The 27,149-nt window shown below is 35.1% G+C and overlaps 1 protein-coding gene across 1 annotated transcript; it reads left to right on the top strand.

The window, feature by feature from the left end:
- The first annotated feature begins 492 nt into the window (after positions 1–492).
- SLC6A14 (solute carrier family 6 member 14) lies at positions 493–27,149 on the top strand. The gene is made up of 14 exons (XM_053657436.1): positions 493–625; positions 1,870–2,035; positions 5,233–5,364; positions 7,117–7,278; positions 8,072–8,207; positions 9,617–9,749; positions 11,827–11,967; positions 17,171–17,399; positions 19,062–19,187; positions 20,892–21,010; positions 21,642–21,741; positions 21,990–22,099; positions 24,350–24,517; positions 25,881–27,149. The coding sequence occupies exons 1-14, from the start codon at positions 578–580 to the stop codon at positions 26,046–26,048; spliced, it is 1,938 nt and encodes a 645-aa protein (XP_053513411.1). The 5' UTR covers positions 493–577; the 3' UTR covers positions 26,049–27,149.

The raw sequence follows: 27,149 nt of genomic DNA, 5'->3' as shown, positions 1-27,149 counted from the left end.
TTGCCTCAGGGGATCAAGCGCTTTCTAGTGAGGGAAAAACTTTGGGAAATCCCAGGGCCGGGGCAGTCTTGTCTTCATGAAAATCTTGGGGAACAGAATGGGCCCCACAGACAGTACTAATCCTAATCCTTGTCCCCCTCCAGCACTAGTAGAAATCAGCACTTGGCCCTAGGACAGAGCCCAGAATAAGTGAGGAGGCTAGAAGTAAGCAGGGAAACTGGGAAAGCAGGTGAGATTGCTAAGGCACTGGCTGGGCTCTGAGTCAAAAGCTGTCAATCGTCCTGGCTCACGCAGCTCCCTCTCTCTCATAGCCCTGCCCTTTCCTGGGGCTGGGCAGGGGATTGCTACATGTCAGTTTACCTGGGGAAAACCCAGAACCTCACTTTGGTCCCTTCCAGTAACTGACATGACAGATAGCTCTAGAGGGGGAGGAGAGAGCTTCACTCTATAAATGGTCCCACCCCTGGACAAGGTGGCTCACTCTGACAGGTAGCAACGGGGGAGTGTGCACCTGCCACCACTGGAGCTCAGCCAGACTGCAAGACAAAGCTGAGCAAGCAGTGGGAGTGAGTGAACAATGGACAAGTTGAAGTGTCCTAGCTTCTTCAAGTGCAGAGGAAAAGAGGTAGGGGTCTGGGGGCTGTGGAGGTGTGGGCCGGGGGAAGAAAATTTTAAGGGGAGGCAAGTCTCAGATTTTGCTTTCTGTGGCTACTACTTCTCCACATTTCTGTTCAACTGCCTTGCAGTGAGCCTGACGTGTCCTCATAGAGTAGAGGAAAAATAGAACAGCCCTTACTCCGGTAGCTAGAAGACAGGGGCACCTCAGCCTCTGCCTTGAGTGTGCCCTGAAAACCCTGTTTTTCAATCCTCTCTAGACTGTGTCCATATGCTGGAGGAAAATGAGAAAATACATTGTCCTTATGTGACCTGAGGAACCCTCCATACCCCAGAGCTGTTAATAGGTTGGGAGATAACCCATCTCCTCTGAAACGGAGAGACAGCTGCTCCACCTGGTGGGACAGGAAAAATTGTCTCTGAATATTACTGTGGCTTTCAGAAAAACACCCATTTTACTCTCCAAGACAGGGAGCAAAGATAAACTTCTCTTAACACTAAACATTCAAAACTCTCAGCCTTAATTAAAAATAAAAAAAAGAAAAAAAAGAAAAAAAACTCAGCCTATGGAAAGGGAGTCTATAAATTTCTCCTTCCCTTTTTTCTTTTTCTTTTTCTTTTTCTTTTCCTTTCCTTTCCTTTCCTTTCCTTTCCTTTCCTTTCCTTTCCTTTCCTTTCCTTTCCTTTCCTTTCCTTTCCTTTCCTTTCCTTTCCTTTCCTTTCCTTTCCTTTCCTTTCCTTTCCTCTTTTTTTAGTGTAAACTATACTTGATGATCTCAAAAATCTTGTACAATCCCAAGTGTTGGTTTTACCTAATTCATTGCAAAGATTTTGTATTTCAAAAGTTATTTGTCGGGAGAAATAAACAGAAAACTGTACTTGAAAAATAACTAAATAAAAATTTTAAAAAAAGCTATTTGTCCACTTTCATTTGCCCTTTGTGCTGGGTGCCACATGTAATATTTCCACCAAAATTTGAATAATCTAACCCAAAGAAGTAGTAAAAATATATGCCTACAGAACTTTTTCATTTCAAGAGGTAAATGTTGTAAAATAAAAGTGACCATTAACAGAAATCTCCCCAGTCTTAATAGTGTTCCTCTTGGCTCCGGTTCTATGGCTTTCGGGTTCTCCTTGGGTCTGCGTCTGTTGCTCTGTCTCTCACTGTCACTGCATTTGCAAAATTATGTTTCTGTGGAATTTTTAACAGTAGAATCTCTAATAATAATAGTGTTGATGCTTTCCCTTTTCTAGAAAGTGACGGCTTCATCTGAGAATTTCCATGTTGATGAACATGATGAGAACCAGGACCGTGGCAACTGGTCCAAAAAATCAGATTATCTTCTATCTATGGTTGGATATGCAGTTGGATTGGGGAATGTGTGGAGATTCCCATATTTGACCTACAACAATGGTGGAGGTATTTTCTCCCACCCACTTCTTTTCCCTTCAGTTTTAAGTAGGGTGCTATATGGCCTCAGGGTATTTTATGAATTGAGGAATGGTATATGATGTTTTGGGTTAGTGGGAGGATGGGAAACAAGCACACTGCATTTATTATTAGACTGTAAGTTCCCAGCTCCATTTAGGAAGGTGGCTTCACAAAATCCTCAGATATAATCATAATAAAAGTTGTATATTCAGCACTTCTGAGTTTTGCATTTGAGATCCTATGTAATCTTCAACTGTGACTGACTTTTCTTAATTTATAGGTTCTTGTGATAATCTCTTCAGACTTTACTGTTTTGCTTAATATATAGCTGAGTCTAAGCAAAAGACAGTGAATTCTAGGTCAAATAAGAAACTCAAGGGAATTGTTTGTGTAAATGGAGTATGGCAATGTATTTTGGAAATTTAAGTGTGGACGCAGTTGACTAAAAAGTAATTAAAGGTTTAGTATTTTAAGCTGCAATATTCAGTTACATATATCCCTAATTGAATTGATTATGTAGAAGATCCTTCTAAAATGCAATAGAATGTAATTCAAGACTAGGTGTTTAATTTCTGCAAAATAATACTGTTTCTACCCCAGAAACCATTAAGGAAGGCTCAATTAGAGTAAGAAGAAAAAAATAACTCTGAGATGACACACAAAGGGATACAGAATGAATTGCATAATTCTCAAGTAATGTCGAAACAACTTTTCACTTACACCATATTTTATTTACTTGTAATTACAGGTTCTCTTAGAAGTACAGAGGTGACATGCCCTTTTATTTCATAATTGGGTACCAGTGAAACTGTGCCACTGTAATTATTTTCTTGGTACAATAGGATTTTGTGTGGTGATATTTCAATCTTATATTCCTTGTTAATTGGTTGCATTAAAAGATTCACAATGGCCTTTAGAGATTTAAGAAAGAAGCTCTGTTTATTAAAAACTTTGTGTTGGTGGCAAAAAAATTTCCCCAATCCAGAACCTATGTCATTTAGTCATGATATGTTCCTGTCATAATCTGGTGTAAGTTTGAACTGGAAAATGTGTCAGAAATCATAATGTTTTTGGTGTCTATATCTTAAGATCTAATGTAATGAAGAGAAGCATTCAAGCTCCTTTCCAGCCTCCTGTATTCAGGTTTAGAATAAGAAATTCCCTGTGACTCAACCTCATATGTAGACCCAGTAGTTACCATCAATTTCCAGGAACTATATTAAACTAGGTTGAATAGAGTATTTTTAAACAAAGCCAAAGCAAAATAGTATTATTTATTTTATGTCAGTATCTTTCACCATTTCCTCTAATAATTAATATATTATGTGGGCTTTCAGTTTTTAAAGATCACATCATTTTGGTAATGGATGATCCAGGCTCTCTCAAATTGCTTCTTTTTCTTTTTGCCCAATCAGAGAAGATGAACATAAAGTTCAAATTTGTCAAACATTAATAGAACCAATTTTAAATATATGGTCAGTTGAAGTTAAAAATATGCTAAAATCTGGGATCATTTTTACATGTAAATTCTTTTTAACAGTTTATGAAAGACAAGTATCATACTACCTTAGGGTCTAAGTCAGCAGTATTATGAATTCATGGCCACTGTATTGTATTAGCAATTTGCCAACATGGTTGTTATTAATAATAAAAAATGCAATGGGTAAAAAATCATATATAACAGAGGAAAATAATTATTTTTCTTTCCCCCAAAACCCATTTACACTGGGATAGCAAGCCTTTGATTACTATTGTATTTAAACAGGGATATTTTGTATTATGTTTTCCTCATATTTACCATTGACAGAATTTATACTTCTATTAGTCACAGTAATGATAGTATGCATATTGCAACATCTATAAAAAGATATTTGTCCCTATATGCAAATGACTAGTAACTTGTATATGACAAGTAGTTATTGTCTCATTATTTATAGTAGAATATATTTTGAGGGTTGGAAAAATGTAATTTCTAGGTGTGATGTTACAGTATCATAATATGAAAAATTCAAGAGAAGAAAGGTAACATGATAAATAAAATTTACATAATCCAAAAGCCCATTTTTACCCACTGATCCTCATATTTTCTTATTAAATTTAGTTCAACTTCTAGAACACTTGATCAATATGTTTAGCATTATGTCCCTGCTTTTATCCACAATGTGATTAAAGTTCTAATGAGCAATATTATGCTACAAAAATGACCAGGAAAAACATAAAAGATTGTTTCTTAAAAAAAGGAGCCTGGATAATCTAAATGTTAGATAATTAGCCCTTATGAAATTGCAAGTTAACTAACTAAATGCATCTCAAGATTTTAGGATCTTCTAACAAAAGCAATAAATTTTTTATTAAATTGAATGAAGGCCCTTATAACTGGACAATAATGACTTCAACTGCAATGACTTCCACTGCGAACCACATTTAACATTTACACCCTATGTCTTAAACATAGACTATTTTTAAAAGAGAAAGGAGGAAAACTAATTGTGAAGATATGCCATGTGCCTGCCACTTCACCAAGTGTTTTTCTCATAGGTTCTGTAATTAAACTCTTACCACACGCTGATGATTTGGTACACATTGTTCTTCCTATTTACAAAGAATGCAAAGTTCAGAGGTTAGGTAAATTTGCCCCAGGCTGCATAACTAACTAGTAGATGGTGGAACCAGGGTATAAACTTAGTTCTATCTGGATCCAAAATCTATTATCATTTGACTCCTCTGGATTGGTTTTTATGGGCTATTGTTTTTAATACTCACAAAAACTTCATTATAAAATACAGCCAGTCCTTGAATAATGTCATTTTGCTCGACATTGTTTTGTTATAACATTGATGAAATGCCATAGGAACTTACCTCTTGATTACATCAATTCATTTTATTAAAATTGGCAACATTGGTAAAATTGGTTTAATGATATGCCATTTTGCTTAAAGTCTCAGAACCTATAAAGGATGCCAAGTGAGGACTTACAGTACTAGCATCCCCATTTCATAGATGAGGAATCCAAATTTAGAGAATCAAGGACTTTTTCCCAGAAAATAGTGAATTTGGGGCCTAAACCTGGTACTCTGTACTATATAAGAATGCTTTCAAAATGTTATGCCGGTTGTCAAAATGCCATCAAGATTTTGGGATATAATAGTGCATTGTTTCTTTTTTTTTTTTTTTGCATTTTCTAGGTGCCTTCTTGATCCCTTATACAATTATGCTAGCATTGGCTGGTTTACCTTTGTTCTTCCTAGAGTGTTCACTAGGACAATTTGCTAGCTTAGGTCCAGTTTCAATATGGAAAATTCTTCCATTGTTCCAAGGTTGGTATTAAAACATTTTCTATGTTGTACTGATTGTCCTATTCATGCATATAGTTGTCCTCACTATGTGGAATAAAACTGTGTAAGATTTGGACAGGTTTTTAAAAAAAGTGACCAGAGGGGAGAGGGAAGGGAACTTAAGGGGAAAAAGGGGGAGGGATTTTGAGGAACAAGTATGAAAGACACAGAGATGAGGACTGGGGGGGGGAATGGGAGGGAGGGGGGAGACCGGGCGGGGGGGTGGGGTGGGATGGGAGAAATAGATAAAAAAATGTACTTGAAAAGTAACTAAATAAAATTTAATATTAAAAAATAATAATAAATAAATGGTATATGAGACAAAAAAAGTATTTTATTTATCTATTCTAAAGTGAGTTTTTTAGAGGGCAAAAAAAGAAGATTTAGGTAGGTTAAAGGCAAAGATGCATAAATTTTTTCCTGCATATTTGCCAACATAAAATTTAAAAATCAAATGTTAACTTTTATTTCTGGTTGTTTGAGGCTGCAGATATGGAAGGGGTAAGGAAGGCTATTAGAGAGGGTTGTAAGGGTGTCATTCCTTTCCTATTTTCACCATCTCAATTTTCTTGGCACATGATCCTGCTTTGCAGTCACTTCATGGCCCTGACTTTTGCTATTTCAGGTAGTCTTTACCTTCTTGCTTTTGCATATGTTTTATAATGCCTCATTCAGAAAAATGGAAAGGCAGGTCACAACTTTTCCTTGGATGCTCCTAACAGAATAAGACACCAGTAAAACATTTTAAAAAAATACGTTGACTGTTATTAAACAACAAACAGACTTTCTATCTGAAAACCAGATATAATTTGGAATGTTCTAGCAACTGAAAACTATTTGTAAAAGCCTCAAGTATCATCAAAAGTGAATGTATAGTGATGTGAACAGTACATTGTGCTGGAATATTAAGGAAACGAACTCAAAAGCTAGTCTTAAGCATAGAAGTTACATTCAGTATGCTCAACTGCATTTTGAAACTACTGAGTTAAAAAAAAACTTTGGAAGGTGAAATTCAGATTGTTACTGAGCTATTGAATTGTCTTTTTCTTTTAAAAAATTTAAAAATATTTTATTTACTTAATTTTAGAGAGTGGGAGAGAGGGAGAAAGAGAGGGAGAGAAACATCAGTGTGTGGTTGCCTCTCACATATCCCCTACTGGAGACCTGACCCTAAACCCAGGCGTGTGCCCTGACCAGGAATTTGATTGGCAACCCTTTGGTTTGCAGGCTGGCACTCAATCCAATGGACCACACCAGCCAGGGCAGAATTTTCTTTATATGGTGTACAGTATCATTCAGGATATTAATTCATAGGCTGTATCTTTTACTTGTCAAAATGTTGGTTTATGGATCAAGATATAAGTATTGGTCAGTGAGTCAATAGGATATGAGCTTTGAATAGTTTCTCTCTTTTTTTTTTAAAGAGTAGTAATTACTCTGACAAGAATTTACAGACTTCATAAGAAAGACTAATGGATATGCCCTTGATCTTAGTACCTTTTTCTAATCAACTAAAAACTATCTCAGAAAGCTAATCATCAAAATAATTTAAAATTTGAGAAGACAGTTACTTAGACAGTAGCGTTGCCTCTCTACTCCTCAAAGAAAAAGTTGTTTGAAATAACCTTCTCATTTTAAAATAGATTTTGTGGAAATTGTGATGCAGCTTTTTCTATGAATTAGCAAAAGAAACTTCAGTTGTTGGTTTTTTATTTTAATTGTTCTGTTTTACAGGTGTGGGAATTACAATGGTCCTGATATCCATATTTGTGACCATCTATTACAATGTCATAATTGCCTACAGTCTTTACTACCTGTTTGCTTCTTTTCAAAGTGAACTACCATGGAAAACTTGTGGCTATTGGGCAGATCAAAACTGTAGCAGATCACCAATAGGTAAAATTGATTTATTTATTTTTGAAACATTGTTAACTCTGCTTTATTCTTTTATATTTTATAATAAGATTTAAATGTTAAATCATTTTTAACCAAGTTAGGGACAGTTTTAAGTGAGCCATAGGTTAGTGATAAAAACAGAATAAAGCATGTATAACCTGAAAATTGATTAAAGCAATGTTAATTTCTGAGGACAGGCAGTAAAACTAAATGACTACTAGGAGTACTTCTTGTAGATCTAAGCTATGAGCAGGACAGAAAAAAGACAATGGAAGATGATAAGGAGAGAAAAAGCACTGTCTCTGATAGTCATAGTGTCTTTCAGGAGACTGGCTATTGCCCATGTCATATGTTGCTAATCTTTGGAATAATGCAGCGTTAATACTATAGACTATTACCACTGGAATTGTCTTTGTATATCAGAGGATGAAGTAATAAAGATTGAACAGTTAGGTATTTAAATGTGTCATTTCCATATAGATTAAATAAGCCCACATACTGAAAGTCCCTTTGAGCACTAAATCCCAACTGAAATTATTGTTACTTTATAGCTGTTATGACCATAAATATAATCACAGTTTAAAAGGCAAGATATTTTCATACTCCTAGGTTAGTAGTACAGATTTAAGATACTGAATGTGCATGTCTTGTTCCATTTGTACAATTTTTCCCTGCCTTCACCAAGTAACAATTTAGACAGTCTTTATATGTTTTACTACTAAAACTTTCCAGGAAAGTACTCTACTAAAACTAAGTATGTGTTTGTGTGTGTATTATTTTTTATAATTTTTAGTAACTCACTGCAATGTGACTACAATGAGGGGGATCATCCATGTTAATAAAAGCTGGGTAGATTCCAACAATTTGACCTGCATCAATGGAAGTGAAGTTTATCAGCCAGGGCAGCTTCCCAGCGAACAGTATTGGAAGTAAGTACCCTAGACGATCTACTTCTTAAATTGATATTACTATAAAGTTTTTTAATCAATAATAATAAAATATCACCTCTTTTCTTAACTCATATTAGTAGAAAAAAGGGAAGCATAGCAAATTCTACTCCATTTGATTCAAATGTTTACCACTCCTGTGTGAATAGTAGTAACATGCAAAATTAGCTCATAGTCAACAAATTATCATTTATAAATTAGTTATGTAAATGGACATAACAATGCCAGTAATTATTCATTTAGCACTTATTAATGATAAGTTAGGCCATTGCTTTGAAGAAAAAGTATTCAAATTTTAGACAGTAATTAGCAAGTTCTAATGATAAACGGTTGGGTGATGAGTAATTTGTGGGTAAAATTGCTATTTAAGGCTACAATTCATTATTATCCTTTTTGCTTATAATTGTCACTACATGGTAGAAAAACTATTTTGAGTTATATTTACTTTTATTAACTTGAAATGTTCTCTTTTAATTTTTCTTATTGTATACCTACCCTTTACCCTGACCTAATTTCTTGACTATATTGCTGTAATGAGTCCTTTCTCATCTACTTGTTAATGGTCCTTTATGACCCTTTTAAAATTTGAATCTTGAATGTTCTTAAACATCAAGCTATGAATTAAAATCCCAGATCCACACAAGTCCTAGTGGAAATCATAGAATTTTAAAGAATGCCTTTAAAAGAGTTATGAATAGTAGGGTTAATTATGTTTGGTGATAAATACAAGCACAATGAAGAAAATATTTGATGTAATTTTTAAATGTTTATTATTATTTTTATTGTTATTCTAGTACAGTTGTATCCATTTTTACTCCACTATGCCCTCCTGCCCCACCCACCCCTACCTCCCATCCTTGAACCCAGTCAGTCCCTTTGGCTTTGTCCATGTGTCCTTTATACATGTTTCTTGAAGGCCCTTCCTCTATTATACCTTATTATCCTTCTCCCCCTTTTCTCTGGTTACTGTCAGATTGTTCTTTATTTCAATGTAATTTTTTTATTTCAATGTAATTTTAAATGATTTCTTTGTTATTTTAACTTGAGAAAAATACAATAAGTAAAATGAAATAATCTAATGCAAGGTTATTTTTTACATAATGGAGCTTTGAAATATTACAGAAAAATTATAGGTAAAGGAATCAGTAGATCTTTTATTCTAGGGCTTGTAAGTACAGATCAGCTGCATTTAAGCATAAAGTCAGTCTGGCTTCTCACTTAACTATTTTTGCTCCTCCATACAACAGTATCTATCAATAAAAGGCTGACACAGCATAGATATATTAATAAGATAGAATACTCACAAGGTTTCCCCCTGGATTAAATGTGACAAAATTCAGTGTATTAAGACAAGTGATTCTGTGTTCATAAAAGGGCTTATGTGTTTTCAGCAAAGTGGCACTCCAACGCTCAAGTGGACTGGATGAGACTGGACAAATTGTGTGGTATTTAGCTCTTTGTCTTCTTCTGGCATGGATCATAGTTGGTGCAGCACTATTTAAAGGAATCAAGTCTTCTGGCAAGGTAATTTAGGAAACACATTAGATAGTGATGGAGCTGTTTGCCAATATTGTTATAATTCAATTATGAGCATTATCAAATGCATGTTTTTCCATATTGGAAATATTCAAATGTGTGAAAAGCTTTCTAAGTAGGTAGTCTAGATCTAAGAAATACACAAAATCACTGCTATTATTGAAAATAAAACAAATGAGCACAAATCAGTATTGTGCAATTACTTAGTCAAAACTTGGACCCTTCCAGTTGATACAGTATTCTGTGATTTGCAAGCATATTTTAAAATTACCTTTCCTACTATCTAAAGAACATCTTATATACTGTAATATTTGGTTTTGAAAGTGCAGATCCTTGTTCTATAGGGTAATTATGTCAGGATTCCCCTAATTAGGAGGAGACTGGAAAAAAAACCCAACAACTATGTAATAATTCTCTTAAAGTTTGCTAAAAATGACTGAGGAACCTTTCTCTCAGCAGAGTCATCTTATGGAAAAATATAATTTCCTCCTTCATTGTTTTACTTTTTAAATTTTCAGAAAGCATCATGATAATTCCAAAGAACAACATGAAATTTTTCTCTGTGAGCAGTTGTACAGTACCTATAATAGTGAATGTTTACATGTTTTTATGTACTAGAGTAAAATTTCCTTTAAAACGGAGGACAGCCCTGGCTGGGTATCTCAGTGGGTTGAGCACGGGCCTGCGAACCAAAAGATCGCGGTTCGATTCCCAGTCAGGGCACATGCCTGGGTTGCAAGCCAGTTCCCAGCAGGGGCCAGTTCCCAGCATGGGACGCATGAGAAGCAACCATACATTGATATTTCTCTCCTCTCTCTTTCCCTTCCCTTGTAAAGATAAATAAAATCTAAAAAATAAAAAATAATTTTAAAAAACTAAAAAAAATAAATAAATAAAATGGAGGACAGGAATAACTGTGGATACTATCTTTGATCCCTAGCACAATATCTTGCACATTCTGTTAATGTTCAGTTGTGATGGGACATGCTGTTAGATCTCAAAAATTTTTTGAACATCACAAATCAGTGGAAACTTTCCAAAATAATGTTTCAATTGCACATTTTTGAAAGCCTTGGTTCCTTTTTTATGTTAATATTGAAAGAATCCATTAAAAGTCCTTAACCCAATGCATTAATTTTTTTTTGCCTCTGGATGACTCATTCATATTTTCTCCTTGGGCATATTATCAAACACAGGCCATCTATGGATCAAAGAAATCATCCGCATTCATGAAAAGCCAGCCTCAAAGGCAATCTGCTCATTTGGAATCACGTTTTATATAGGACACAAGCAGTGTACTTGTATGTGTGCTGCCAAACTGTATTAATGGTAGCTTTAAGGATGACAATAACAACAAGTGTCTACTGTTCACTTTAATCAGCTTTCGTGGTATTTAGACATCTTCTGGGAGATTATTTTTCTTCTCCTTGGAGACTGAGTATATATTAACCATTTCAGGATTCAAAATCATTTTCTTTTCCAACTCAATGCAATAATTTACAGAGAGGTGATATTCAGTCACCTCAGGCATTTATAAGAATACATTTTATAAAACACTCCATATGGATTCCAAGTTATCACTGCTGGTATATTTTATGTTCCCAACATGAACCTGGGAAATACTGTTTCATACATCATAATGTTTTCAAAATAGATAATTTGAGAGTGGTGAAAATAACAAGAGGAAATTATGCCAACTTAGCTACTGGTGTTGTCAGCTCTATTAATACCCAAATGAGATTTTTTTGGTGTTTTTTAAAAAATCAGTTATCTTTAGAAGGGAAGGGATGGAGAGAGGGAGAGAAATATCAATGTATGGTTGCCTCTCATGGGTCCCCTGCTGGGAACTGGCCTGCAACTCAGGCATGTGCCCTGACTGGGAATCAAACCGTGGTCTTTTGGTTCGCAGGCCTGTGCTCAATCCACTGAGCTACACCAGCTAGGGCCAAATGAAATTTTTAATACTTTATTTAGTTAATCTCAACTGGATAATGACTTTATTTCTATATGGTTACATACTATTATTTTTTAAATGAAATTAACTTTTGATTGTTTTTCTTGATAGGTGGTATATTTTACAGCTATTTTCCCATATCTTGTCCTACTCATCCTGTTAATACGAGGTGCAACTCTGGAGGGTGCATCAAAAGGCATTTCATACTATATTGGAGCACAGTCAAACTTTACAAAGCTTATGGAAGCTGAGGTAAGACGATTTAAATTTCAAATTATCTAAGGAGATAAACCTTAAAAGTAAATGACAAAAATCTTTGGTAACATAACAGTGTCATAATTTAGTAACTTGCAAAAGAATATACAGTTAAATTTATTAGTGTTCCTGTCCACTAGGATGTTTGACTTAGCTATTTCACATGACACTAATGATTTTTTACTGAAAGTGAGATATCCTTTTTAGCAATAGGATTCTAAATGTCCTTTTATTCATGTAACTGATTCTATTTGATCACAAAGATTTGGGATTTATAATTTTTTCATTTTTAAAATTTTATTGTTGTTCACGTACAGTTGTCTGACTTTTCCCCCACCATTCCCCCCAACCTGATTTGGGACTTATTAATCTGAAAAGGATATTTCATGCATGAATACCTATAAATGATGACTAGGATCATGTGTTTTATTGGGTAAACTCATAGCAGATTTAAAGATTACAGTTGAAAGTTTAATAGATAATATATATTATAATTCTCTTCAAAAGTTAATATCCCAAAGGTAAGATCAAATTTTGACAAATGAATTATGAAATGAAATACAAACTTGAAATGGATGAAGTATTCCATAAACAAAATTGTCGCTGGTACCAGAAACATGAACATGTATCATAGGTATAAAGTGGGTAACCCTATTTTAACTTTCCTCCATCTGCAGATAATGTCTATCTGAATCACAGGTACATAAAAACTTTTACAATTTTGAATGTAAGGACATTAAAAGTAAGTGTAGTTCATATACTATGCTTGTCTTGATAACAACCTAAAACTGTACTCACTTTTTTATTAGTCACATCTGGTAATGTTATCCAAAATAGATATTTTTGCTTGCTATTGTATTCTTTGTGGAACCTCATGCTTATTTCCAGCAATTGTTATTTTCTAAACACAGGCATACCTCATTTTATGGTACTTTGCATTATTGCAGTTCTCAGATAATGTGATTTTTTACAAATTGAAGTTTGTGGCAACTGTGTGTTGAGCAAGTCTATTGGCATCATTTTTTCAACAGCATTTGCTCCTTCATGTCTCTGTCACATTTTGGTAATTCCTGCATTATGTCAAACTTTTAAATTATTTATATTTTTATGGTGATGTGTGATCAGTAATTTTTGATGTTACTGTTATAAATATTGAGGTACCACAAATCACACCCATGTAGGACACTGAACTTAATCTATAAATGTGTGTGTTAGGAATGCTCCACACATTACCCATTTTCCCATCTCTGTCCCTCTTCTTGGTGCCTCCCTATTCTCTGAGACATAACAGTATTGAAATTAGGTTGATAAACAACTCCACAATAGCTTCCAAGTGTTCAAGCAAAAGGAAGAAAGGCACATCTTTCAAGTTAAATCAAAAGCTAGAAATGATTAAGCTTACTGAGGAAGGCACGTTAAAAACTGAGATAGGGGAGACTTCCAGTCAAGATGGTGGCATAGGTAAAAATAGCTCACCTCGCACAGCCACATCAAAATTACAACTAAACTATTGTAACAATCATAGCTTGCATGTCTTTTTCCATATGAAGAATTGTAATCCTGCTTTTCCCATCCTTGTTTGGGAAAACAGGATGCAATGTTTATCTAAGACGGGGAACCTTCATTTTCTTTTCTATTTTTTAAACATTTTTTAAGAAATCTTTTTTTAAAGATTTTATTTATTTATCTTTAGAGGGGAAGGGAAGGAGAAAGAGTGGGAGAGAAATATCAATGTATGGTTGCCTCTCATGCGTCCCCTGCTGGGAACTGGCCTGCAACCCAGGCATGTGCCCTGACTGGGAATTGAACCGCGATACTCTGGTTCAGAGGCCCGTGCTCAATCCACTGAGCTACATCAGCCAGGGCTCTATTATCTTTAAAGCTTCTTGTGAAACATAAAATTTAATCCTCCCAGCTCCCCACTGCAACAAAAACACTACTTCCACTACCTCTTTGGATTTTCTGGCAATTAGAATTTTTTCTTAGATTAAAAAAAAATTCCTCTCTGTCCACATTCTAGGCATGGGATGTATATTTTTCCTTATTTTTGTATATTTGATTTCTATTGAGATCTGTAGCAGAGTAGAGAGCCATACAAATTTTTAGCTAGAAGGACCTGCAGCTATTACTTTACTAGCCTATTCATTTTACAGTGGTAACGTTGCAACCCAGAAAGATTCAGATTTAGTTAAGTTTACACAACCAATTTCTGCATCTTGAATTAAGATTTCCTAACCCCTAAAGTAATTATTTTATATATAGCTATGAGATTGGTAGACATGGACATTATAACTATGTTTAGGATTTTGCTTCACTTTTCTTTGTGACCCAGGGAAACATTATGGTATTCAGTAGTGTTTTTAGACAACTCACATCTGCTATACCATTTCCAGCTCCCTCTAATTCATATATGCATACATAATATAACAAGTGAAAGAAGCTTAACCCCCAAGATAAGTGTTATTTATCTTTTAACATGTACAACCACCTAATAAATAAGAGAACATTTTATTTCTAACATGATTTGTTATATATAAGTAAAATAGCCATGATCCATTTATCTATGTATCTATGTATATATGTATGTATGTATCTATCTATCTATTATCTACCTATCTATCATCTATCTATCTATCTATCTATCTATCTATCTATCTATCCATCTATCTATCTATCTATCCATTTGCTTCCTACTGGCTTCTCACCATTGTAAAACAATTACAGTGTAACAACAATCTAATATCAAGCTATATTTTGAAGGTCTAGTAATATTCATTCTACTGTATAAAAACTATTTCTATTGTAACTCAAAATAGATTACATACCTTTCAGGGGAGAAATTATTGTTTTTAACTTCCATAAGTGAGTATCAATTCATGTTCCCTATAATAACAATAATAGCTACCATTGTACATCCTACTAATTTCTTTACATGTTTCTCACATAATTTTAGCATACATAATAATTGTTATTATTACCATTTCCATTTTATAGATAAAAATAGGTTTAAACATGTTAAATAAGTTGAAGTCAAAGACAGTGAGAGGTATTAGATGTAAACTTCATTCTTTTTGACAACCCATCTAAAACTCTTAGTCACATCATATAGCCTGCTTCCACTGACCAGTCCTATTTTCAGATAAACTCACAAAAAGACTTTTTGATCAAATACATGCCTGCTATATTATTTGAAATCTGCACAAATATATTCTTTATTTGGGGTGATGTTATATCTACAGAATTTAACTGTTAAATGGATTTACCTAAATTAGTTTCTAAGATTAATTATTGTCTTTTAGAAAAGGTATAACAGGGGTATATTGTGAAAGGGGGAATAATTGAGGGGTGGAGTAGGTTTAGATGAAGAGAAGGGGGCTGCTTAAAGTGATGAGGCCAGTTACATGAGGTTCTAATCAAAACATGGAATGAGGGAATTGGGTGATCTAGGGGATGCCTAAAAGTATCATCATTGTTCAAAAATTGCCCAATACTATCCTTGTTAGAATTATGCTTCTGTTGTTCCCAGATTGATATATAGAGTCAATAGAATTCCAATAAAATTCCCAGCATGTTTTGTTGTGGAACTTGAAAACTGATTCTAAAACTTACATGAAAAAGAAAAAGACAAAAAAATGTGTTTCTGAAGAAGTGAAGACTTGTCCTACCAGATATGAAAAAAATATTATAATGCTATAGGCATTAAAATAATGTGGTGTTAGCATTTGTATAGACATATAGACCAGTGGAAAAGAATAGTGATCCCAGAAATACTCATGAACATATGGAACTTGATATGTGGCAGAGGTGGCAATGCAGATCAATGAGAAAAGGATGTACTATTTAATTGATATAATTGGTATCTAACTGACATAATTTATAATATCAATTATCTTTGGACAATTGATATTCTATTTGAAGAAAAATTCATTGAGATTTCCAATTTAATAGGCATGATATCAACTTCTGGTGAATCAAAACTTAATATAAGCAAAACTTTAAATCTTTTAGAAGAAAATATAGCATGCTACCTTTATGACCTTGAGTTAAGAGATTATTTTTTAAGGATAATTTTTCTAAGAGAAATGAGGGACAATACAACACAAGCAAAGATGGACACCTTTAGCTAAATTAAAACAACAAATCTTTGTTTTATATAGGACACAATGATAAGAGATGAAAAAAATAAGCCACAGACTGGGAGAAAAAATTAACAAATATAATAGACAAAGGATTAGAATCCAAATTACATAAAGTATTCCTTAAGATCCTGTAAGGCAAATAAACAAAAATGGAAAAAGACATGAACAGGAATTTCACAGACAAAAACAACTGTGTAGTATAACACATTAAAACATGCTAACCCTAAAAATTCATTAGGATAATCAACTCTCACTTCACAGCCACGAGATTAGACTATATTAAAAATTCTGATCAAAGTTAGCAAGGATGTGGAGGAATGGGGACTCTCATCCATAGCTGGTAGAAGTGCAAGGTGGTACAACAGTTTTGAAGGATAAATTGGCAATATTTAGTAAAAGAGAAGATTCATATATTTATGACATCACAGTTACCCAACCAGATATGAGGAGAGAGACAAGAATATTCACAGCTACCTTGTTTCTAATAGCAAAATACTTAACAACCTAGATGTCCATCAATAGGATAAAGGATGAAGTGTGATATACACAGTGGGGCAATACAGCTGTCAAACAAATGTTCAAAACTACATATATTTAACTGAACCATATGAATTTTCCTATATTCTTTCATTTTTGACTTATAACATTGAAATGTCTTATGGTTCAAATCGATAAGGGATAAATTTCATACATTACTAACTGGAAAAGGAAGTTGTGTAAGTTTACATGTATTAAAAAATTTTTTGTATAAACTCCAAAAATGCAAAGCTAAATGTCATAGTGTTTAGGTTTACATATATATGTAGTAAATTATAAAGAAAAACAAGAAAATAGTAAACACAAAAGTCAGGGTAGCAGTTACCACTGGAGGTTGGAAGGGTGATATGATTAAGAAGGAACATACAAGGGCTTTAAAAGACTGATAACATTTTATTTCTTAGGCTTAGTAGTGGGTACTTGTGTGTTTATTTAATTATATTTATTCATTTGTATATATAAAATATTTTATGCAAATGATAGCTAAGAGTGTGTGTTTTAAATATTTAATTATTTTCTCATAGGTTTGGAAAGATGCTGCCACTCAGATATTTTACTCCCTTTCAGTGGCTTGGGGTGGCTTAGTTGCTCTATCATCTTACAATAAGTTCAATAACAACTGCTACTCAGATGCCATTGTGGTTTGTTTAACAAACTGCCTCACAAGTGTGTTTGCTGGATTTGCTATTTTTTCTATATTGGGACACATGGCTCACATATCTGGACAGGAAGTTTCTCAAGTTGTCAAATCAGGTATGGAATTTATTATTATTATTAACTTTGTTTTTTAATCTTTATTGTATTTTTCCCATGACCATTTAGTCCCCTTATACCCCACTCTGCCCAGTATCACCACACTGTTGTCCATGTCTATAAGTCCTTTTCCCTTTTGCTCAATCCTCCACCCCTTAACTACACCTCTCCCCACAGCTGTCATCCTGCTCTCTATGAGTATGACTGTACTTGCTAGTTCAGCTTTTTCATAAGATTCAACATGAGTGAAATCATATGGCACTTGACATTCTCTGACTGGCTTATTTCACTTAGCATAATGTTTACCAGGTCCATCCATACCATTGCAAAGAGTTACATTTTCTTTTTTATGGCTGAGTAGTATTCCATTGTGTCAAATGTCCCATAGTTGTGCTATCCACTCATCTACTGATGGACAGATGGGCAGCTTCCATATCTTGGTGATTATAAATAATACTGCAATGAACATAATGGTATTTATGTTCTTTTGAATTAGTGTTTTGGGTTCCTTCAGATATATTTCCAGAAGTGGGATCACTAGGTCATAGGAAGATCCAATTTTTTGAGGTATCTCCATACTGCTTTCCATGGTGGTTGCACCAGTCTGCGTTCCCACCAACAGGGCAAAAAGGTTCCCTTGTGTATATATGTATAAGTACATGTATATATGTATATATATGTATGTATACGCATGTGTGTGTGTGTATCCATGTGCAATTACAGTATTGGTCTGAATCTTTAAAACACATTAACATCATATAGACAGAAACCCAAGTGACTTTTTATATCTGGCTGTGTCCAACTGGAACGTAGTCTGATTAATGAACTTCCTAACCTTAAAGATATTACCTAAGGTCGCTTAATTATCTGTCTACAGAATATCAGGAAAATAATTCTAGGGTACTTTTAAGTGAGACTTTCTTATTAAATTTTTATTTATGGTTAGTGTCATTTGATGGAGAGACTGATGAATGAGAATAGAATGTTAGAACTAGAAGGCACCTTGGAGGTCATCCAGTGCCCAGCTCCTCATTTAAGGGTGGGGCAGGGGACAGATGCACAGAAATGTTAAGTCTTGCAGAAAATCAACTAATTAGGAAGTGAAAGTGCCTAGACTACAAGCAAATTCTCCTGAGTCCTAAATTGGTCACCTGGGAGGATGGAGAATTGAAATACTTAAAAGTAAGTGTCACATAGCATAATTGAAAGTTTTAAAAACATCTCTAAGCCCTGGCTGGTGTAGCTCAGTGGATTGAGCATGGGCCTGCAAACCAAAAGAAGATTCCCCTTCAGGGCGCATACCTGGGTTGCAGGCCAGTTCCCAGCAGGGGCCAGTTCCCAGCAGGGGATGTACCAGAAGCAACCATACATTCATATTTCTCTCCTTCTCTCCTTCCCTTCCCTTGTAAAGATAAATAAATAAAAATTATTTTTAAAAATCTCTAAAGATAACATACATCAAATAGAAAATAAGACTTAACTATGATTTTGAGTACACATTTGAAGGTACACAGAAACAGCTGCTAAAGAATGTATATCATGAATTAGGGAGGGGTTGCCAAATTCAAATGAAATTTTTCTACTATGTGCTTTTGAAAAAATCTAATTATGTCAGTTTTCATGGAAACGAATTTAAATTAAAATGCTATGCATTTTTCTCAGGTTTTGATTTGGCATTCATTGCTTATCCAGAAGCCCTAGCCCAACTCCCTGGCGGGCCATTTTGGTCCATATTATTTTTCTTCATGCTGTTGACTTTGGGTCTTGACTCTCAGTTTGCTTCCATTGGTAAGTAATGCTTCCAGTGTTAACCCATCCCTCTTATATTGCATTCATGTTTCCCCTACTTAAAAACATTCTTCTCTTAACCCCTATTGCCCCTCCTATGTTTTACTCTAAGAATAATCTTTCTAAAACTTCTTTTTAGCCCTGGCTGGTGTGGCTAAAATGGATGGAGCACCGGCCTGTGAACAAAAAGGTCGCTGGTTCCATTCACAGTCAGGGCACATGCCTGGGTTGCAGGTCAGGTCCCCAGTTGGGTTACCATGTAGTGATGTTCCTCTCCCTCTCTTCCCTTCTCTCTAAAGTTAAATAAAAAATCTTTTTTAAATTTAAAACATTCTTCTTAATAAATTTAAAAAATAGAAAGTAGTCATGAACCAGACACCCAAAATGAGCAAACATTAATATTTTACCATATTTGCTTCTGACATTTTTTAGAAAAATAAACTGTTACAGATGAATTTAAAGTATCCCATGCTTCTCTCCCTAGTACCATTCACATTTCTCCCTTCCTAGAAACAAACATCACCATGAATGATGCTATCCAGTCCAGGTTTGAATACGTGATATAATGTACCCATAAATACCATGAATGTTAAATGCTCCCATAAATGTGAAATTTCACTTCATACACACCATCCTGACAGTTGTTTTTTAATGTATTATCAACATACATATGACTATGTGTTCATGCATAGACATAGAGATGTAGCTAATTCACGATCTGTTGCTGTGATGACAGAGGCACTTGGACCATTTCCAGCTTTGAACACTTGCACACACCGCTGCACTGACTGTTCTTTACATGGCTCTATGTACACATAAGAATCGTCCTTAGGGTACACACTTAGAAATTCTGAAACTGTTTTTATTGTATTATCCTCTTACATAAAATATTTTACTTAGTTTTATTTAAGCATTTTTTCATCCTCACCTGAGGCCATTTGTTCATTGCTTTCAGAAGGAGAGAAAGGGAGGGGGAGAGAGAGAGACAGAGAGAGAGAGAGATCGATGTGAGAGACATTGATTGACTGGTTGTCTTCTTGTACCTGTGCTGACCGGAGACAGACCAGAAACCCGGGTATGTGCCCTCACTGGGAGTGGAACCGGCTGCTACCTTTCAGTCTATGGGCGAGGCTCTGAGCAACTGAGCCACACAGGTCGGGGCACATAAGACATTTTAACAGTTTACTGTTTATAGGGTAAAGTCCAGCCTCCTCTAATTGATTTTCCAAGCCTTCAAATATGTCAAACGCGTTTCTTAATCCTTTCACTCGTATGTTTTTCGACTTTTAAGCCAGTGCCTGTTTCATGAACACATTCATTTCTTAAACCTGGAAGGCCTTTCTGTCTCCATGTCATTTATTCAAATGTTCACCTTTCTGGAAAGCTGTACTGGACTTCTTCCTTTCCTATAACTCTTTCAAACTGCTTCAACCCTCAGGGACCTGTTTCCTTACAGTTGCTACCAATGAAAACCCTTCTAAAACAGACTAAAACTGACAAATCCAGCTGCCTTTGATTTTGATCAGAGTTGATGAGTGGTGCCTGCCAAGAGGGAAGGACTCTGTGGCTCTCAAAAGCAAGGAGCAGGGCCCAGACTGTATTCTCAACATATATTTGTAATTTCATTAACATAAGTTGAATTCTGTGATTAAACTTATTGGCAAACGAGTTGACATAAAACATGCTATTTTTTCCCTTCTGAAGAAACGATCACAACAACAATTCAAGATTTATTTCCCAAAGTGATGAAGAAAATGAGGGTTCCTATAACTTTGGGTTGCTGCTTGGTTTTGTTCCTCCTGGGTCTCGTCTGTGTAACTCAGGTATACTACCATATTTTTTATAGACAAAATATTACTTGGAATAATTATCTATATCTAAATGAGAAACTCTAAATTGACATTCCATTAGTATCTAAATGAGGAAACCAAGGTTTAAGAAGATGTTTCATGACAGGTCCAAGTCTGACTTGGACCAAGGTTTCCTGAGTTTTAGTTCAGGCTGTTTCCCTCAATAGCACAATTTTGAAAGTAAGTATAGTTTGCAGAGGGGGAGGAGGCCCAATAACAAGCACTTTCCTCAAACACAGGAACATTATAGACTTTAAACATACACTCTATCTTGGACGCTACTACAGAATGCACAGATACTGCCTATCGTTTTGATGATTAACTATCTGACTCGGCACAGAATAAAAGATGCATTATTTTTTAGACAATTAAATCCACATCTGTATTCATATTTGAAAGTATCCCTTTTCCTATTTTTCACAGAGATGAAACCAATGAGCATATGTTAAAATCAAATTAATAAATTCAATTTGAATGTTGAATCAATCATAAAAAATAATGACAAATTGTACTTAGAAGTAATTGATTTTTTAAATTATTTTATTGTTCAATTACAGTTGTCTGTATTTTTCCCCACCTGTCCCCCCACGATTTTTTTTGATAGGCTGGGATTTACTGGGTTAATCTGATTGACCACTTCTGTGCTGGATGGGGCATTTTGATTGCAGCTATACTGGAAATAATAGGAGTCATCTGGATTTATGGTAAGTTGTGACTATAGACTGATCTATGCTTCTTATTAAAATAATTTAGTTTGATCATTTCCACTATGTGCACTGTAATAGTAAATTACCATACAACTGGGCAAAATACATTGTGAATACAGCGTAAAGGTGTATGCTTTGTTCCTGTAGTATAGGGAAACGTTCTGGCAGAAAATTTGGAGCCACAATGATTAATGGAGGGAATACGAGCAAAGACTGAATGCACTGTTTGTCCATTGCTTTGTCAGGAGGGAACAGATTCATTGAAGATATAGAAATGATGATCGGAGCAAAAAGGTGGATATTCTGGCTCTGGTGGAGAGCTTGCTGGTTTGCCATTACACCTATTCTTTTGATTGTAAGTAGTAATATGGTATGGATTTGGTGTCAATGATATACATTGAAACATTTCTAAGATAAACTTGAATAACTCACATTGGAGATAATAAGGCAAAGTAATGTCATAAATTAATGATTTTCAATGTCTGCTTTATGACTAGTGCCTCTGAGTTGCCTAAATTAAATGCTTCGGCAGTATTAGTTTTGAGGCCATGGGTTTAAACATTTACTATTTGACAAAGTGAACAGGCCCCTATAGACTTAAATTTCCCACATATGTAAGAATTACCAGTAGGATAAATCAATATAAATCACTCGTTTGCTCATTCCCTAAAAAATATGCCGGTTACAGAAAACGCAAATATGTGCCTGACCAGTACTCTGCCTTCATGGAATTCAATCCAAATACACGGGTTGCTAAGAATCAACACTGCTATTTTAATGCATAGTTTTCTCTCTGTGGGAGGTCCTTACTATATGATATTACCAAAAGGAGCTCAGCTGTGTCAGTAGAGACAATAGGTTATGTCAGTAAATTGAACAGTTGGTGCTCTTTAGGAGCTGAGAGAGTCCGTCATACTGGAGAGGCATGACACACACACACTGTTTTCCAGCAACAGTTCAGGGCAATACATGGCTGCATGCCAACATAACACTGAGTGGGATGAACAGTTAGTCTCAACTAAAGACAGTGGGGAGGTTATGACAGCGACAAAGCTTCACAGAGGATGTTTTGGTTCTTACTGCCTCGATGACTCAACGGTTTGCCTAGAAAAGGCCACTAAAGAATTTCATCTAAAATTTGCTTCACATCTGAAGTACCAGGCTTATTTGTTTTTAAAGGAAATTAATTGTTTTTAACATTACAAGATTAGTTTCAAGTTGCGAGTAGTTTCAGATTAATGTGCTGAATTAAAATATTTGGATGCCCTACATTCTTGCTTAATGATTTTGACAGTGCTGGGAAGTATAGTTTGCCCCTTCTGATGAGTCTCTGGAATAAATTAAGACCCTATCAAATCAGAAGACCTAACTTAGACTTTTAGCCAGCCAACTTTCATTCATTACATAGGCTCAACAGCTGAGTTTACTTTTTAAATGCAAAGCTATTGAACATGACATGATATACATCATCAGCCATTTGAGTCAAGTTGCGTACATTGGGCTTCACTATCCCTCATTCTTCTCTTGTAGTTATGTAGGATTATGGCAACTGTAAAATGTATTCAAGTTACTGTCACTAAATTAATGGAATTAAGCTATTTAATTTTGAAATTAAATTTGATTATTTTATAAAGATTCTTGCACTAAACACATTGTAAACTACATTTACAGGAACTACTACTGGGTGTTTAGTTTCAGGCTACAACATGTCTTTTTAAGATATTTTTTAAAGATTTTATTTATTTATCTTTAGAGGGGAAGGGAAGGAGAGAGGGAGAGAAATATCATTGTATGGTTGCCTCTCGTGAGTGAGTCCCCTGCTGGGAACTGGCCTCCAACCCAGGCATGTGCCCTGATTGGGAATCGAACCACGAACCTTTGGTTCACAGGCCCACGCCCAATCCACTGAGCTACACCAGCCAGGGCCTAAGAGATTTTTAAGAAAACTTGGCCTTAACATGTTTCAGCTTTAAGATTCAGATTTCAGTTTTACCCAAACATACATTGAACTGTTTTTTTTTCAAGATACTGGAAGTGAAGTGTGCTTTGGCGAATATGTGCACACTACTAGAATGTGTGTGTGTGCTTGGGTGTGCAGTAGGGATGCTCTGTGCGGTGGGGAATAAGAGAAGCAATTGCTAAGCAAGGAGCAAAAGCATGTTCACTAATGTGAATTTTATATTCTCATTGAATTAAGTCATATGTGGGCTAGCTTATGGCATAGAATAAAACCGTGCTATTGTACGTTAAAAGTTAATAACAAAATTTTAGGTACTATTTTACTTTCCCTCAGCTAGATTTTATGGTATTTTATTGAAATACAGGTTAGACGAGTATTAGTATCTTTTATAAATGTGTATATGGAGGTGCTAATTTTGGAAGAGTTTATTCAAAGCCAAATAGATTGGTTCACTTAGTGTTGTCATCTTCTGGCTAGTTACCTGATTGTCTCAGTTGCTCAAATGTGTTTTCATTCATTGTAATTGCTTTTGATGAATTATTTCTAAGGAATGGAATCAGATTGCTAGTAATCAGTGCAATTGAAATCACTAGTGCAATGAAGTCTGATCTGTGCCATTGTCTTTGCATGTGTTCACTTTCACAGGCAATTTTCATCTGGTCACTAGTGAAATTCGACAGACCCGATTATGGTAAAATTCCATATCCTGACTGGGGAGTTGCTCTAGGCTGGTGTATGATTATTTTCTGCATTATCTGGATTCCGATTATGGCTATTATAAAAATAATTCAAGCTAGAGGAAACATCTTTCAGGTAAGCACATTAAATCAAGATTATTTGTTCACCAGTCCAAGTCAAGTCCCCTCCATCACCACTTATCCCTCCTTTGCCCTCTCCTACCTTCCCCCACCCCCTTTCCTTCTGGTAATCACCATGCTCTTGTCTATGAGGGCTTTTGCATCCCTCCACCTTCTTCAACCTGCCCACCTAACCCCTCCCCTCTTACAGCTGTCAGTCTGTCTTCTCTATCCATCAGTCTGTTTCTATTTTGTTTTTCGCTTGTACACAGATGATGTACTATAGCAATGTACCTCTGAAACCTATATAATTTTGTTAACCAATATCACCCCATTAAATTCAACTTAAAATTAATATTATTTGTGCTTCACATAAGGCACTAGGGTTGAACCAAACATTAATTTGCCCATCTGGTGGTAATATGAGATTATGACCATGAGATCAAATTAATCACTCTTTCCTCTGGGCTACTTTTACACCTGAGATGAACATTCACTACTCTGTGCATAACATTGTACTATGCTGTACACAGATTTGCGTGTCTCCCTGTACTAGACTATAAGCTCCCTTTAAGAAGAAGTCTTGTCTTGCTTGTTGCTGTAGCCTCAGGCCCTGTTAGAGTGCTTAGCACATGACAGTTATTATATCTGTACTGGTACTAACTTGTTCTCAAAGATGATGCAATGCAGACGAGCTTTTTTTTTATATCTACAATCTTCACTTTTAAAACATGGTTACACACACACACAGGTGTCTTTATAATGCATTTCCTAATAGCATGTGTAGACTGAAAAAGCCTGCTAAATGACCTTGAACACAAACTAGATCCTAAGTCATCCTTCTTCCATGGAGGCCTAGGGGGATGGAGTTGGTTATCACACGTCACTAAGACAAAGGGGCAATGGCAGGGTCAGCTCAGCAGTCAGATATTAAATAAATCTAAGCCCATTCAAGAAGGGATGTAGATCAGTTGTTTCAGCCTGGAGCTCCCTTTCTTTGGTTCTTGAAATTTCCCAGGTATACACTGATTTAGAGTCTCACCTAACTGTCACCCTGAGGACGGGCAAGGAAATCTGACATTCTACCCCTGGCTGGTGTGGCTCAGTGGATTGAACACTGGCCTGCAAACCAACTGGTCACCAGTACGATTCTCAGTCAGGGCACATGTCCGGCTTGCTGGCCAGGTCCCCAGTTGGGAGCGTGCAAGAGCCAACAGATCAATGTTTCTCTCTGTTCCTCCCTTCCCTCTCTCTAAAAATAAGTAAATAAAAAAATCTTAAAAAGAACTTTAAGACTCTAAAATAAAAATATAGCTTTATATTTATTTATTCACAAACTGTAGCACTTAATTTCTAAGACAGCATCTTTCCCATTTCAGCGCATTGTAAGCTGCTGCAGACCGGCTTCCAACTGGGGCCCATACTTGGAACGATACCGTGGGGAGAGATACAAAGACATGGCAGATCCGAAGAAAGAGACCGACCATGAAATACCTACGATCAGCAGCGGTGGGAAACCAGAAACCAGAACAAGTTCTAATTTTTAAGAATGTGTGCCTGTGCAATGTGATTACTTCAGAATAGAGAAAACTTTATTTATTTGTATGTTAACTGAACAAGAAATGTATATATTATATTCATAATAGCCTAACAACTATTTTTTCCCATTTAAGCAGGAATGTAATATAAAAATGTGAATCTACTAATTTTTATCAGTGTGCTTACTGTATTTCTTTTTAGATGAGCTATCTGTATAACGCACACTATCTGCATTTCACAATAACATTCTTGTACATTTCAAAATTAAGTTTTTCTAATAGAGTGAAGGTCGAAATTTGAGCGAATTATATAGAAAATAGTTATATTTTCTATCATATGAGTTTTAAAATATCACTTACTTATATTTTATTGCTATATACTCTTTTCTCCATAAAGCTTGAGAAAACAAATCAGTATATTTAAAAGAATGTGTTAAAATTGAAGGCCTCAGTCAATTAGAAATGTTGTGCATATGTGAAAAAAACAGACTATGTATATAGCACACGGACTGTAGTTTAATACTTGCGATCTAAATGTCTAAAAACTTCATGTATTTGTGGTTCACTTTTCTTTATGAACTTACTAGTTATGTTCTTTATTTTCGTATATCAAAAAAGACAGAAAAATTAGGACCCTGTGGCCAGTAAGTGAGAAATCTAGAAAATGGAAACCAGAGTCTTTGAATACTTCTCCATATAACGTGTTTCCTAAATTACATTTGGAAGGAACATCTGATCCATCTCGTTTGTACTGTTTCACAAAATTCAGAATAGTTCACTGTACTCTCTAAAATCTAGGTGTCGTTTCCAATAGACTATGGAACAAAATACTAAGGAAGAAATGACTTCAATCAAATTTAAAAATTTATGTTGTAATTCATAGTTAATAAATCAAGTGGAATCATTTTGTCTTATTTGAAGATGTTACTAGTTATGGTGACAACTTATTTACATACATATAGGGGATAAACTTGTTAAACCTGTCAAGAGTGAGAGAAACCAAATTAGGAAGTCCTATGTCCCCATTTCCCTACAGAAGATAATGAAAACATTGTATCACTAATAGTTCTTTACACTGATTATATATTATTAAAAAACCAGAAAACTGTA

The sequence above is a fragment of the Artibeus jamaicensis genome, unplaced genomic scaffold (assembly GCF_021234435.1).
Source record: "Artibeus jamaicensis isolate MK-2021 breed Jamaican fruit bat unplaced genomic scaffold, CSHL_Jam_final scaffold_378, whole genome shotgun sequence".
Classification (NCBI taxonomy): Eukaryota; Metazoa; Chordata; class Mammalia; order Chiroptera; family Phyllostomidae; genus Artibeus; species Artibeus jamaicensis.
This window is presented reverse-complemented; position numbering and strand designations above follow the sequence as displayed.

Coding starts and splice junctions, on each gene's coding strand:
- SLC6A14 (XM_053657436.1), top strand. CDS start 578: ATGGACAAGTTGAAGTGTCCTAGCTTCTTCAAGTGCAGAGGAAAAGAG. Junction 11,968..17,170: donor CAAAGCTTATGGAAGCTGAG/GTAAGACGATTT, acceptor ATTTTCTCATAG/GTTTGGAAAGATGCTGCCAC. Junction 21,011..21,641: donor GTCTCGTCTGTGTAACTCAG/GTATACTACCAT, acceptor TTTTTTTGATAG/GCTGGGATTTACTGGGTTAA.